Here is a 14,856-nt window from a genome sequence, read left to right on the forward strand (position 1 = left end):
AACCACTGGACCACCGGGGAAGTCCCGAAAGTACTTTTTTAAAATGAATGCATCTACTTTTCTATTAATAAAAAAAAGATGGGTGGTTTTATTTTGAAACTTTTAAACTATTTGCAGATAAAGTTTTTCTTTTACCAGTTAGTTTGCAGAAGTAGAGATAGTTTCAACATAAGGTCACAGAGGAGGAAGCCAACCAATGGAAAGCTCACTAAATGATTAGTCAGTGTTTCATACTTTCCCTGCCATCAGCTATCCTTCCCCACTCTGTCACTTTAAGGAGTCAATGGGAAATTGCAGGATTCAGTCTCAATAACTACTGGGAGGCTGGAAGCTTTGTGTGAAGCACTTCAGCCGCCCTTGTTTGAAGCCTGCGCAGTCATTTATTTACTCTCTGACCTTGGACAGGTTACTTAAATTCTCTGGACCTATTTCCCCATAGGGATAATTAAAGTACTTATCTCACAGGGGTTTTGTGAAAACTTACAAAGAGGTTATAAACAATGCCTGGTGTATAGTAAGCACTCAGTAGATAATGCTAATAACAATAATGATGGATAATACTTTCTAGTAATTACTTTATGCCAGGCACTGTAACAAGAACTCTCTCTATATTACCTATTAGCTATTTTTTTTAAGGGAATTCCTTTATTTTTATTATTTATTTATTTAGTTTTGGCTGTGTTGGGTCTTCGTTTCTGTGCGAGGGCTTTCTCTAGTCGCGGCAAGCAGGGCCCACTCTTCATCACAGTGCACAGGCCTCTCACTACCGCACCGCTCTTATTGCGGAGCACAGGCTCCAGACGCGCAGGCTCAGTAGTTGTGGCTCACGGGCCTAGTTGCTCCGCGGCATGTGGGATCTTCCCAGACCAGGGCTCGAACCTGTGTCCCCTGCATTGGCAGGCAGATTCTCAACCACTGCGCCACCAGGGAAGCCCACCTATTAGCTATTATTAGTACTGTATAACTGCTTCCTATTTCAGGATTTAGCTTAGTAAGCTATGTTTCTGCTTTAGAAGCCGACATGAGAGGTGGAAACAATTTATCCTCCTTAACCTTAGTTGCATACTTTCCAAGCAAAGTCAGAGACTATTTCCCTGTTGGCATGGAAGGGTTTAGAAGGATATACACAGTATCATCTCCATTTAACAGCAGGATCTAAGGCCTGTGCTGGACAGTCAGGCCTTTTAGGCAGAAATTAGGAGTCGGCAGATATTGCTGCTCAACTGGCACTCATTTGAAAGAATCCTGAATCATGCTGAATCACAGCATTTTAGCTGGTCCTTTGAGGACACTGAATACTTCTTTTGGCCCGTGTCATCCTGCAAGATCTTCAAGGGCATGGTCTGTGTCTTAACTCACCTTTGTAACCCCTGCAATGCTGCGCACAATACCCTGGGTTAGACTGAACATTGGAGGGCAGGAGGGGATAAAATACATCTCCAGGGGAGGGAAACATAATAGGAGCCTCTTCCTTCAAATACACTTGGCAGCTTATCTTTTGAGTGGGGTGGCCTTTTCCCTTGATTTTCAAACATCGCTAGTGAAACAGGTGTACCGAGGCACATACCCACGCAACACGAGTCATTGTAGTTCAGCTCCATCCCAGACCTTCTCTGGGTCAGTCAGAATGCCTCATGACCAGACTGGCTCTATTAATAATAGTCATTACAGAAAGCTGGACGCCAGGTAGAGAGTAGTCATTGCGGAAAGCTGGACGCCAGGTAGAGAAGAGCCATTAGCTGTTCCTCCCAGAGCCAAACAGCAAAGACCACATTACGTTTCCATTCCTCTACTTAAGTCTTTTAAACCTACAGAAGAACATTATGTCTAATATCTTTATTTCACACCCACCTTATTTTATTTTATTTCATTTTTATTTTTTTGCGATATGCGGGCCTCTCACTGTTGTGGCTTCTCCCGTTGCGGAGCACAGGCTCCGGACGCGCAGGCTCGGCGGCCATGGCTCACGGGCCTAGCCGCTCCGCGGCATGTGGGATCTTCCCGGACCGGGGCACGAACCCGTGTCCCCTGCATCGGCAGGCGGACTCTCAACCACTGCGCAACCAGGGAAGCCCCACCCACCTTTTTTTTTTTAAGTGTATTTTTTAATATTAGGAACATTCAGTCCCTGCGTCTATAATGAATAGCAGATATTTTACGTAGCACTGTGGTTGGAATGGTAAACAAAAATCAAGTCAGAAAATGTTAATTTATGGTTCCTACGACAATTTTAATTCATCCTCCTGGTGTGGCGTGGAGGCACCCAGGCTGGACTTCCTACATAGGCTCTTGTGTTGCACTGACTCACTGTTAGGGCTTAGGAAATCACTACTTGTGTCTGCAATTACCACACTACGCCTTACCTCAAGATATTATAAAGATTCAGCAGTTAGGGAGGGGAAGTCCATGAAGCTGTATAAGCTTCTAGGTAATAAAACTATGTAAGCACAAAATACCATTTTATTATTGGTCACTCTGGCGTTGTAACTTAATGCATAAAGTGCCAGGCAACTCAGTCTTATTGGAAATGGGGACTTTTCATACTTAATTTTAAAATATTTTTACTTTAAATTGCCTTAACAACAGGTAAAAAAAAAAACTCATTGGCCCTTAAAATAGTCCATCCATTCTGATAATTGCTACCCTCTCTTGAGCACTACGTTGAACACAACCTGCTAAATGCTTTACAATAATTGATTTGAATCAGGTTTAACCCTGACTCTCAGCATCTGAGCTCTTAACCACTCTGCTATACTACCTCCTCACAACATGATTTAAGAAGCCATACAGGGGGCTTCCCTGGTGGCGCAGTGGTTGAGAGTCCTCCTGCCGATGCAGGGGACACGGGTTCGTGCCCTGGTCCGGGAAGATCCCACATGCCGCAGAGTGGCTGGGCCTGTGAGCCAAAAAAAAAAAAAAAAAAAAAAAAAGAAGCCATACAGCCTTGCGACTAGGATTCAAATGAGGTGAAACCGGGGGCAAATGAATAGCTCAAGTCTACACAGCCACCTGCGGAACTAACGCTACAAACAAGGTCTGATCACCCCAGTTTTAACATCTTAATAACAAATGATAGGAGCGCTTACTTACTTTCCAAGTGTAAGTCATTAAAAGAATGAAAAATACACTCCTGGCATGCATGCATCAGGCAACATGGGCCGCAGACTAACCTCAAGATCACGCCAAATTTAGTATGAGACTGAAGTGATTTTAGGGCCTTTGAGGGCTCAAGAGACTGGGGACTCTTACTTTTTTAAAAATCTTATGTTTTTAATAAAGGCCATTCCCAAATGGGACACAAAATTCTGTAACTTCTGAGTTTACCACTGAACAGTTTGACTTTATTCCTCCATGACAGGATATCTATGCTATATACAATGTCTTTTGGAGAAAATCTAAAGGCTTTTCGGGACCGTGACAGCCCAGGCCGGGTGGCCCTCCTGTCGCAGGGAACGTCACTCATGACATGCTCCTCCGGTGACAAGGGTGTTGGGACCGAGGTCGTGGGCCGTCCTTCCACCCCCGCCCGCTCCCCAGTGAGGGACTTTTATTTGAAAGGGGGTGTTATCAGTCCTGCAAGTGGGAGCTGCGAGGCCTCCGGGGCTCTGCCTGGGCCGCAGAAAAACCCAAACGAATCTCAGGCCCATGCAGCCACGGCCACCTGCGTGACTGGGCAGTCCGATTTCCCCAAACCCAGAGGCCCCGGAAGTGGGGCCGGGCTCCGGCCGCGCCAGCTCAGGGTCCGCGGGCACACGCTTTCCGGAGCCCGCCACCGGGAGGAGTCCTCCCGGCCCCACGCGCACCACAGCCGCCTCCCTGAGACCCCATCTCGGCGCCCCTCGGCGCTGCTGCCAGAACGGTCGCCGAGCCAGGACGCCGACATCCCCGATCCAGAGAGGCTGGGTCTCGGGGCGGGAAGGCCTCACGCGGGGCACGGCGGGAAGGGCCGCGCGATTAGGGGAAGAGCCCCGCCCGACGCGCCGCGTCGGGCGGGGCGGCCCTCCCCACAGGCGGCCCTAATTGGACGGCCGAGCCCCGCGCGCTGATTGGCCGCGTGGGCGAGGCGGAGGAGAGCCGTGCGCAGCGGCGTGTGTGGGGCCGTGTGCAGACCCGCGTGTGGCGCAGGCGAGGACCCTGAAAATAAACAGCCGCTGCCTCGCGAGCCGCCTTCTCGGCCTGCGTCCGAGTCTCCGCCGCTGCGGGCCCCTCCGACGCCGAAGGTGAGGCCGGGAGCATGCCGGGGGCCGCGGTGCGGGGGCCGCGGACGAAGGGTCGGGAGCAGGGAGGCGGCGATGGCGGCCGCGCTCCGGCCTGCGCCGCTGCTGCGTCAGGCGGGAAACGGGCCGCCACCGCCCGGCCCCGGACTGCGCCCCGCGGCCGGCCGCCCTCCCGCCCTGCCTGCCGCCCGGGACGCGGGGCCGCCGCAGTCGGGCCGCCGGGCCCAGGCCGCAGTCTCGCCGCGGACGAGGCCGCGCGTCCTTGGGGCCGAGGCGGGGGCTCCGGGGTCGCGGAACGTAGGGCGGGGGTGGATTTGGCGGGAACGTGCGAGGAGGGGGCCGTGTGTGGGGGAGGGCCCTGGAGCAGCGGGGGGCACGGGGGCTGGGCCTGGCGCGGGCCATGTGCCAGGGGCTGTGTGGGCTTAGGTGGGGCCTTGGAGAAGCCCTCCGTTTAGAGTGGGGGGACACCCCGCCGGAAGGCCCGTGAGGCTTCGGGACTCGCTCTGCCTACTTCCCGATAGCTTCTCGCTTCTTGAATTTTTATCGTCATTGACCTGCTAAGTTACTTGTTTTACGGTGCAGTTCGGGAAGGGGCAGATAAGGCCCGCTTTTCTTGAGTCAACACTAATTTAAGTTACGGAGGCTTTTAAAAAACCCCGTTATCAGAAAAAAGCATGAATTTGTCAAACTTCCAAAATCATGGCAGCAGCAGTAACCTTTGCATCATCTCTTGGACAGGTGAAACGAATACAATTTAATCTAAAAACGAGGCGAGAAAATTAATTAGCCAACCTCCATTTGGATTTTCCAAACGTGAAAACCTATTTTAGAATGGCATAATGGCCCACATTTGGGTTTGGGTGTTGATTTTATTATGGGTAAAGCTTGTGCTTGTTGCCACATGTTAACCACATGGCCGCAGCCACAGGGCACTTCCAAAGGAAGTGACTACATCTGGTTTTAGGGGTCTTAGGAAAAGAAAACATTGCTCAGTTTTCATCTGTGACTTCAGATAGTGTGTTTCAGGCATTATTCAGAAGGATCCACAGAAGGGGTAGGGTAAAGAAGCCAAGAGTCGGGATTAGTTTTTTTTTCTTTTCAGGAGGATTAATTTACGTTCTCATCTTGTACCCCCGAATGACAAGCTTTTAAAAACAGGTTTTTCCCTTTTTCCTATTGTTTGACGCAGTTTTGGGAGAGAAACATAACCAGTTAATTTCTGCATCAGTGAATTAACCTTAATTTAAATTAAGAACTTTGTTATTCGTTTGCTCAAGCCCTGTAAGTTGAGTGTAAGGTTTTGAGGTTCTAAAGAGATGGATGAAAAGAAGTTCCTACCTCTTAGGCTTTTTTTTTCCCTCTGCAAAGCAGTTATTTTCAAATGCTTCTTAAAAATTACTGTGATGGAGGCTTAATGAAACACCTACAAAGTGCCTCGTGCATAGTTTCATGCTGTTTTTAGTTTGTTGAGCCTGATTCTTGTCTACAAGGAGCTCTGTGTACTGGAATATAAAAGGAATAATTTATTAGGTTCCCAAGGGCTGAATTAAGGACTTAAAATTTTTCCAAATCGCACCTCTTGGCAACAGTATTTGAAAAAAGCTAGCAGTATATATTTATGTACTTATATGTCGCAGATAAACTGGGTACGTTTTTCTTAGTAACCAAAGATCCACATTCCTTTTCATATTGATAAGCTAGGTATTTCATACATGCAGTCTCTTTAAAATATTTTGAGCCAAATCAGTGGAAAACTTAAGGGGCATTTATTACACTTGTATTTGAATATCTGGAACAGGCCGAATGCGATCTTTTTTAAGGTATTATTATAAGCGAGTTTTGTAATACAGTTTTGTGATTGGATTCTTTTTACCTTTCTTAAAATCTGATTGAAGTCTGTGGTACCTAAATGGAGGCTTAAGATGGGTACTTAAAGGCAGTAGAACCACAGTTTGACTAATTGGAATGATTGGCCTGTTGTCTAAACGCTTGACCACAAGAGAGATTTTGCTTTTTTTTTTTCTTCTTCCCCTTGCAGGAGTGAGAGTTTCTTTTAAGAATTGCTGGCTTCTTTCCTCTTCCTAGCCTTCTGACAGTAAGTGGAGAGCAGAAGGCTGATGCCAAGGCATCCTGGCCTGCCCTGTGGAGAACGCTCTTTCTGTACTGTCTCATCTAATAGAGCTCTTACTCTGGCACTGTGAGACGCTGCTGCAGTAAGGGCGTGCTGCTGAGAGATTCACAGTAAAGTGTGCACCATTTTCATGCTGTAAAACTGCTGGAATAATAAAATAGAGCTTGTGGCCACCAGCATTCACGTTGTGAGTGGATGGGCTCTGTTAATCAGGACGGAGTGCAGTAGGGTGGTCGCCTGGAGTTGCTCCATAATTGCAGATGAGGGTGTTAACTAGTGAAGTCAGCTTGCCAGTCTTTGGTCTGTGGTGACACTCCTAAGTTCTGCCTCAGGAAGAAGGTTAAAATCTAAAGTGGCTTTAAATTCATTCATGGGTGTGGATTTTTAGAAACGTATCGATTCTAGTTTTATTTTGACTTCTCTAAATTGGTGTGCTTTTCTGATAGCATTTTCATGTACAGTATCACTTAAACCTAACAAAAGCCTCTGCAGAGGACTTGGAGCCAACTGTTAAAATCCTGACTCTAGAACTTTCTGAATCGCTTCTCAGCCTTTTGGCTAAGATCAAGTGTAGAACTTTCTGTAGGGTTAGCCAAAAAGTTCTAGAAATAAGATGTTATGGGAAAACCCGAGCGAACTTTGTGGCCAACCCAGTAGTTGTATAGCTTTGGGAAGTCATTTGGTCTCACATCCTCAGTTTCCTTATTGTAAAATGGGGACAAGAATACATGACTAGCAAGGTTGTAGGGATTACAGATAATGTGTTTATCAATCCTTGACTTATAGTAGGTATTCAGCTACTGATTAAAACCCTTCAGAGCAGGCAGAAATGGGTGTGAGTAGCATTGCTCCCAGGACTGTACTCTGTTCTACAGTATTCTGGCCAGAACGCAGGTAGTGCACAGTATAACTTGCTTCCTTCCATCCTATCTGCAGTTTATCTTTATTTCAACAGTTGGAAGTGTTTAGTACCATGTTGGAACTCTGAACCAACTTATTAGGGTGTAAAAATGGGTGAGTGCATTCAAGGGGCAGAAGCTGCACTGTGGTCTCAGTGCAGTTTAGGTCAACGTGGATGAGTCCTGTAACCCTGAGTTTGGGGAAGGTGACTGGAGACACAGCAAATGTGAGTCGATGTGGCTGTGTTAGGAAAACAATCCAACCCGATCCTTATCAACTGCTTTATGTCACGCTCCCCACTCCCGCCTCGCCTGTTGCTACTTATTTTAAATGTATTTATAGAGTCATGGTCTCTTAGTTGTCGGAACGCATTGTTAGTCTTGACCGTGTGCCGTTAAGGTTTAAGTAGTTTACTGGCTTTGTTCTTAGTGTCAAAAATATGGTAGAATTACATTCACGAAGACATTTGTATTACCATTTGCGTTTTGGTACCAATTCCAGGATTTAAGCCTTAAAGCCTAGACGAGTGCAGTCCCTGTAAAAGAGGCCTCATAGCTTGGCTTACACGGCCTCACAGTGCGTCTTTGCAAACCGTGTCTTGACTGCCTTGCTCCTCCTGCTGCCTGGCATGCCTTGTGCTCCTACCACATCTCTACTTGTGATTTATGTCAATGAAAAGTCAATACACAGCAATCGAAATGGAAACAGATCCTGATTCCTGTTGTTGAAAATGTGAAGTCATTAGGAATTCACCCTTTTTCTTGTCTTACCTCTAATCCATTCCCCTCAGGAAGTAGATTTTATGAGATGGGAAGCTTGAGTATAAGGAGAGTTGGGCCCACTTCAAGCCTGCTGTGTAGGTTGGTTTTGTTTGTTTGTTTGTTTGTTTTGGCTGTGTCGTGCGGCTTGCAGGATGGATGCCCAGAATCCTAACCACTAGACCACCAGGGAATTCCCTGGACTGAGTGCTCATCTATCTGTCTACAATCCAACTTAACTGGGAGAAGAGTGGAAAGGCAGGAATAACTGTGAGCAGTGTACATATATCCATACGTTTTTTAAAATTGAGCACCTGTTAAGCACAAGGCACCTGGTAGTAATCTCGTTACAGATCAGTTTTATCTTCCTCAAGACAGGAGAGGGGTCAGGTGTCTTGAGGTAACGCAGCAAGTGGTTAAGCTCGGTTAAGTGGTTAGCCCTGTAGTCCCCAGGTCTTTTTATACTGTGTGAGGATACATGGGTGTAGATACAGAAATGATTTTTAGCAGCAAAAGGAAGAAAAATATGCTCTCCTACTGCCTGGCAACAGTGAAAATACGGTATTTGTTTTTTAAATTCGTATATATGTTTTGTAGCATTCCCTAAAATGTTGCTGAGACTCTGGATGGCAAGTTAGGGGTCCTGGCTCAGTTGCTGATTTTAGTGACCAGGAGTAAAAATTTCTCAGTTACACGTGGGGATTTTACTAGACAATCTGAAATACATACTGAATTTAGAGTGATTGTACTCAATCCTTATTGAGTATGTATTTGAAAATACATCGTTAACTTTTTTTTTTTTTTTTGGGCGGTGCTACACGGCTTGTGAGATCTTAGTTCGAACCCGGGCCCCGGCAGTGAAAGCGCTGAGTCCTAACCGCTGGACCACCAGGGAATTCTCAGCATCACTACTTTAAATTAATGGTGCAGCACCTCTTGTGATAGCAAGAATTCAGGTGTTTTAGTGTCAGTACTTTCTGGATTGGATCGGGCCTGTACCAGAAGCACAACTGGTTTCATTCAGCAAATGACTATTGGTGCGCCCCCCCCCCCCGCCCCCGCCAAAAAAAACCAATAACAACAACCCAGCGGTTAAAAATACTGTTACACTGCTACTAAAAGGATAATTGTATGGGGTATTACGATTCAAAGGTGAATTACTCGGCGTCTCCTCTGAAGGAATATGATAAAAAGCAAAACAGTAGTGCAGAGTGCCCTGGGTCTTACTAGGGATGAAGGATAGCTCCAGGCTGGGTGGTGTGGTCAGGTTCTTTTATAGAGTTGGCCCTGGAAGGCTGCAAAAGGTTGTGACTGGCGGGAGAGGTGGGGGCAGGGCAGCACAGTGCTGCACACTCGCAGCCAAGAGCAGTGGGGGTCAGGGAGCCATGATAGAGTTGCAGCTTTGTCTTACCGCCTCTAGTTTTCCTAAGGAATAATAGCATGCCATTCTCTAAAGACCTTAGAACTAAGTGCATTTGTATGTAAGATGAGTACCAGGATCAGTAGCGTGCCTTAAAAACATGGTGGGAATCAGTTGGGTTAATGTTACTGAAGAGCTCTCTGTCATAAAGGAGTAAATGTAGACCAGCTGATTGAGGTCGGCTTGGCCAAAGGGAGAGAGAAACAGTTCATGGAAAATCCACACTTATCAGTTCTTGAGTAGCTAAATTTTTTAAACTAATATTTGTAGGCTAAAAGTAAACGTAAAATTTTAACTGCTGTCTTTATTCAATACACTGATAAACATCTGATGATCCATTGTAACTATTTCCTTTGTACTTGACCGTTATGAAACAAGAGGTCCTTTTAAAGCAGCAGTCTAAAAGGGAGGTTGCCCGGAGCTATCATTTCTTTATCTTTGACAATGCATATTGAATATTGGGTTGTCATTTTTCTAAAAGATAAGTATCTTATTGAAATAAGAAAATTATAAAATACTCAGAACTTGTCAAATTGCCTGGATTACCTTGTGAAAGGAAGTGATCGTTTGTGCAAAGAACTCCTTGGGACCAAGAGTTAATGTGCTCAAATTGGTCCCGAGTAAACAGAAGATGCAAAATGAAAATGGGGTTGAGGGGAGGACGACATACCGTAAGCTGCCTTTTTCTGTGATCATTTTGTGTGCCATTCGTTTTTTAGTCATGAGTATTCTCTCTGGTGGAAACCAGCCCTCCACATGACTTAGAATGCCAGCACCCGTATAAGAAGGCAAATGTAATTTTGCAAGAATACGTTTTTAATCTTCGCTGACTGGTTTCATCTGACTAGAAATGTGCATTATGCATTTAGGCACTTTCCCCTACCCCCTTTTGATAATAAGTTTATATGGCAGGTGGCAAGAGTTGGTAGAAAGACTCCTCTGAAGATTTATCCTGGCTCTGATTGCAGAGTTGGGATAGGTAATGAGTTCTTTTCAATATTTGATGATGGAGACTTGAAACTTGAGCATAATTTTTAGTCACTAGATTTCTCTACAACGTGTTTTAAAAACTTTGTTTACCATTGTTTGACACTGGAATTAAGGGTAAAAATGTTGAGCTATGCAAGTGTGGAAACGTAAAGGTTACATTGTTTTTAACTAGTTTGTTTTTTAAAGGCCAGTTTACTGGGACTTTGTCCTACAACATTCCATTCTGTTCTATTCCATTCCATTCTATTCTATTCTAGGAATAGCCCGTGCTTATTTTTAGGTTGTTACATAAGAAGTATAAAATGCATTTGCTTTAGTTGGAGTTTTGCTTTTATTTTGAAACAGTATCCAATAAAGGAGTCTACTATGAAATTCCAAGCAACCTTGTTTTAAATGTAAAATTACAGAAAAATTTGGAAATGGGAGAATAGAAGAGGGAAAAAATGGTCCCAGTGCTACTGGCATTTTACTTTGGTGTTCCTCTTTGTCTTTTTTCTAATATTTTTAACGTACCCTGCCATCTAGAGACAAAATTGCCTGCATTTCTTCTAGTGCGTCTGCTCTAAATACTGAATCAGCGCGCAGTGCTGCAGTTTAATTAGGCACCGTGTTAGGTGCTAAGGGCGCGGAGGAGAATGTTTCTTCATCCGCTCCCAGAATCCATACTACAGCTCCACTGGGTTGTTCCAATTTTATAACCAGTAAATGACTTCCAGTTGCCCACAATAAAGTTTACTGGCTTGTAACCATGAAAATGTCCATTAAGTTGGACCTGGAATGAGGTATTACTAATTATTTCTAATAATGGATATTCATGGATACTAACCCTGTAAGTCTCGTCATCTCATTAATAATTGGATTAACATGTATGCATAATCTTAATGCTTGTAAAGATCACAAGTTTTATGAAAATATATGTTTTCAGTGTGTTTTTCACTTTTAACATATTTCATAATAGATATATAATGCCTACATATATAAGTTATGTGATTGTTTTTCTAACCAATATATTGGTTAGAAAAAAATATATTTTTTTCTCCAGAATAATTATCCAGAAATACACTAAACGGGGAATAAAAGCTAAAAGTAATTTCAAGTGGTTTAATGTTGTCATTTTTAATGTTTTGAAGATCTGGCTGCAGCCATGAGCAGTAATGAATGCTTCAAGTGTGGACGATCTGGCCACTGGGCCCGGGAATGCCCCACTGGTGGGGGCCGTGGTCGTGGAATGAGAAGCCGTGGCAGAGGTGGTTTTACCTCGGATAGAGGTATTTTTGTCGAATAAAAAATTTTGAAGTACTTCAGTATTCGTAAGTATCAAGACTGGTCTAATTAGCCAAATTCTTTTTGTTTCTGCCCAAAATAGGTTTCCAGTTTGTTTCCTCATCGCTTCCAGACATCTGTTACCGCTGTGGTGAGTCTGGTCACCTTGCCAAGGATTGTGATCTGCAGGAGGATGGTAAGCATTTAACACTTCCTCTCCGTGCGAGCACGCTCTACTGCGTTGGAAGACATTTTCCACCTCTGAGGGTGTGTGCTGTGTGGTTTGACATGTAGCGGCGTCTGTAAGGTTTTATAGTCTTGGTCTGCTTCTTTTCCTTATTGTTGAAGCCTGCTATAACTGCGGCCGGGGAGGTCACATTGCCAAGGACTGCAAGGAGCCCAAGCGGGAGCGAGAGCAGTGCTGCTACAACTGCGGCAAACCTGGCCACCTGGCCCGCGACTGTGACCACGCAGACGAGCAGAAGTGCTATTCTTGCGGAGAGTTCGGACACATTCAGAAAGACTGCACCAAAGTGAAGTGCTATAGGTGAGTTGCTGGCGTGCTGCTGGCGGAGAGCTCATCGCAGGGGCTCCTGGAGAGTGAGTTGGCTGTAAATGGGAGGGCCGTGGCGGTAGTACATTCCCTGAGGTGGCTGCGACCGTAGGAGAGGTTTCCGGCCTGCGTAGCCCAACTGTCTGCCTTGGGCAGTGTCCTACTGTGATGCCTGGTGGGTTATAGCAGCTGGGCGGCACGCGGCACAACTTTGGAATTTTTAATGGTCTCAAAACAAAAATGTTGGGACTTCCCTGACGGCCCAGTGGTCAGGACTCCGTACGTGCCTCCACTTCAGGGGGCATGGGTCTGGTCCCTGGTCAGGGAACTAAGATTCCGCCTACTGTGCAGGGTGGGCCCCCCCCCGCCACCAAAAAAAAATGTTCTGTTATAATAATTGGGGGTGTTCAGACACTGTAGAAAACCGTGTAATTCATACACACAAATCTTTTGTCATGAAACCAGAAGACTCTGCCTGTCTGTGACATATAGTAATACGTACACGTGAAAGTGTAAAATTTTATATAAGTTTTGATATGTATATAACTGTGAAATCTTAGGGGTTAATTTGTGTGAACGTATAACATTGGCCAGTGTTTTGGTTGTGGTGTTGGTTGGACTCTTATGGCAAAGGTTTTGGTTTTATGCCTTAGGCTGCACAATTGGGTAGCTTTGCTATCAAATTCCTCCTTTTTGGTCTTAGTTTAGGGGATAATGAGACTTACTGTCCTGAAAACAAAACTGTACTGGTTTATTGTTGCTTTTCGTTCTGCAGTAACTATTGCTTTAGTCCAGTTGGGCATTTTCTGAGCGCCATTATGAAGTTGTTCTACTTTCCTTTCTTTAGGTGTGGCGAGACTGGTCATGTAGCCATCAACTGCAGCAAGACGAGTGAAGTCAACTGTTACCGCTGTGGCGAGTCAGGGCACCTTGCACGGGAGTGCACGATCGAGGCCACGGCTTAATTACTGTCCTCTGTCGCCCCTCCTTTTCTGATTGAATCCTCTTCACTGGCCAAAGGTTGGCAGATAGAGGCTACTCCCAGGCCAGTGAGCTTTACTTGCCGTGTAAAAGGAGGAAAGGGGTGGAAAAAAACCGACTTCCTGCATTTAACTACAAAAAAAAGTTTATGTTTAGTTTGGTAGAGGTGTTACGTATAATGCTTTGTTAAAGAACCCCCTTTCCGCGCCACTGGTGAATAGGGATTGATGAATGGGAAGAGTTGAGTCAGACCAGTAAGCCCATTCTGGGTTTCTCGAATATGTTCCCATGTAGGAGGTAAAAACCAATCCTGGAAGTGTCCATGAGCTCTTCCATAAATAACTTTAATTTTAGCATAATGACTGCCTTGGATTGTCTGACCTCAGTAGCTGTTAAATAACATCAAGTAACATCTGTATCAGGCCCTACATAGGACATACAGTTGACTGGGAGTAAACAGAATAAAAACCAAACATGCGTGTTAACGGCTGTGCGAGAAAACTTGGGATAAAAGCCTGAACAGGAACAACTTCCCCGCAGCGTTGATGCTGGGTAAACAGATGGCGATGGCAAAGGTGTAGAACACATTTTTTCAAAGACTAAATCTAAAACCCAGAGTAAACATCTATGCTCAGAGCTAGCATAATTTGGAGCTATTCAGGAATTGCAGAGAAATGCATTTTCACAGAAATCAAGATGTTATTTTTGTATACTATATCACTTAGACAACTGTGTTTCATTTGCTGTAATCAGTTTTTAAAAGTCAGATGGAAAAAGCAACTGAAGTCCTAGAAAATAGAAATGTAATTTTAAACTATCCAATAAAGCTGGAGGAGGAAGGGGAGTTTGACTAAAGTTCTTTGTTTGTTTCAGATTTTCATTAATGTATATAGTGCAAAATGCCATATTAAACAGGGGAATGTGGAGGACTGAAAGCTCACAGTTTGGACTTTTCTTTTTGTACTACGTTATGTCTTCAGTAACGAAAAATAGCTGTTACAAGGAAGCACAGGCTTCAGATACTTTGGGGTCAGTTGTTTTGCAGGGATATAGAAAACTTAATTCGTTCTAATCCAGTCATTATAATGATGGCCTTTGGCTCTGTGTTCACTCTGAACAGTTCTAATACCATTGCTGTTTTAGCATTTCATATTTTTCCTGGGCTTTACGGGGATCTGAAATGCCGGATTCCTTCTTTTTTTCCTAGGGTCTGAGCTAGAGTTGAGATGGACCTTCGAAGTTACCTGGTTTAATAAACTCACTTTATAGGTGAGTTACTAGCAGCTTAACTTGCTTGAAGGGTGCCTAGAGCCGGGAACTTGAAGTAAGCTTCCTACCCTATGCCCTCTGTACTTTCTTGTCGTCCCCCCACCCCACCCCAAACTACATACAGTTAGTGGCACATGCTTCCCCAGGTTAGTTCATTTGTTCCTCCTTCACACGGCCATGTGATTTCACCTTGGATGTATCGTGCATTTTTCACCCTCCATGTAAAGTCTGGTCAGTTTGTGTTGGTGTATCACTGCAGTGTTAAGATTTGGTGTTTCAGCTGTGCTGTGCTAATTCCAGCTTGGTCAAATTAATAGTCCAGAGTAGGCAAGAAAATGAAATCACGACATGGGTTCGTTTCCTTTTGAGTACAA

At 44.9% G+C, this 14,856-nt stretch overlaps 1 protein-coding gene across 9 annotated transcripts in view; it reads left to right on the plus strand.

The window, feature by feature from the left end:
- The window catches only part of CNBP (CCHC-type zinc finger nucleic acid binding protein), a 51,166-nt gene extending 37,018 nt beyond the window's left edge, over positions 1 to 14,148 (plus strand). Inside the window, exons 1-6 of one of the 9 annotated variants that reach the window (XM_032649445.1) lie at positions 4,081 to 4,220; positions 6,256 to 6,312; positions 11,547 to 11,684; positions 11,783 to 11,875; positions 12,028 to 12,226; positions 13,080 to 14,148. In XM_032649445.1, the coding sequence (XP_032505336.1) occupies positions 11,561 to 11,684; positions 11,783 to 11,875; positions 12,028 to 12,226; positions 13,080 to 13,197 (534 nt within the window). In that variant the 5' untranslated portion in view covers positions 4,081 to 4,220; positions 6,256 to 6,312; positions 11,547 to 11,560 and the 3' untranslated portion in view covers positions 13,198 to 14,148. Of the gene's footprint in view, positions 1 to 4,059; positions 4,221 to 6,255; positions 6,313 to 8,903; positions 11,685 to 11,782; positions 11,876 to 12,024; positions 12,227 to 13,079 lie in introns of those variants that run through there. The other 8 variants (XM_032649442.1, XM_032649439.1, XM_032649446.1 and 5 more) reach the window with 8 other exon arrangements.
- The last annotated feature ends 708 nt before the right edge of the window (positions 14,149 to 14,856 follow it).

Source organism: Phocoena sinus, chromosome 11 (genome assembly GCF_008692025.1).
Source record: "Phocoena sinus isolate mPhoSin1 chromosome 11, mPhoSin1.pri, whole genome shotgun sequence".
Lineage (NCBI taxonomy): Eukaryota > Metazoa > Chordata > Mammalia > Artiodactyla > Phocoenidae > Phocoena > Phocoena sinus.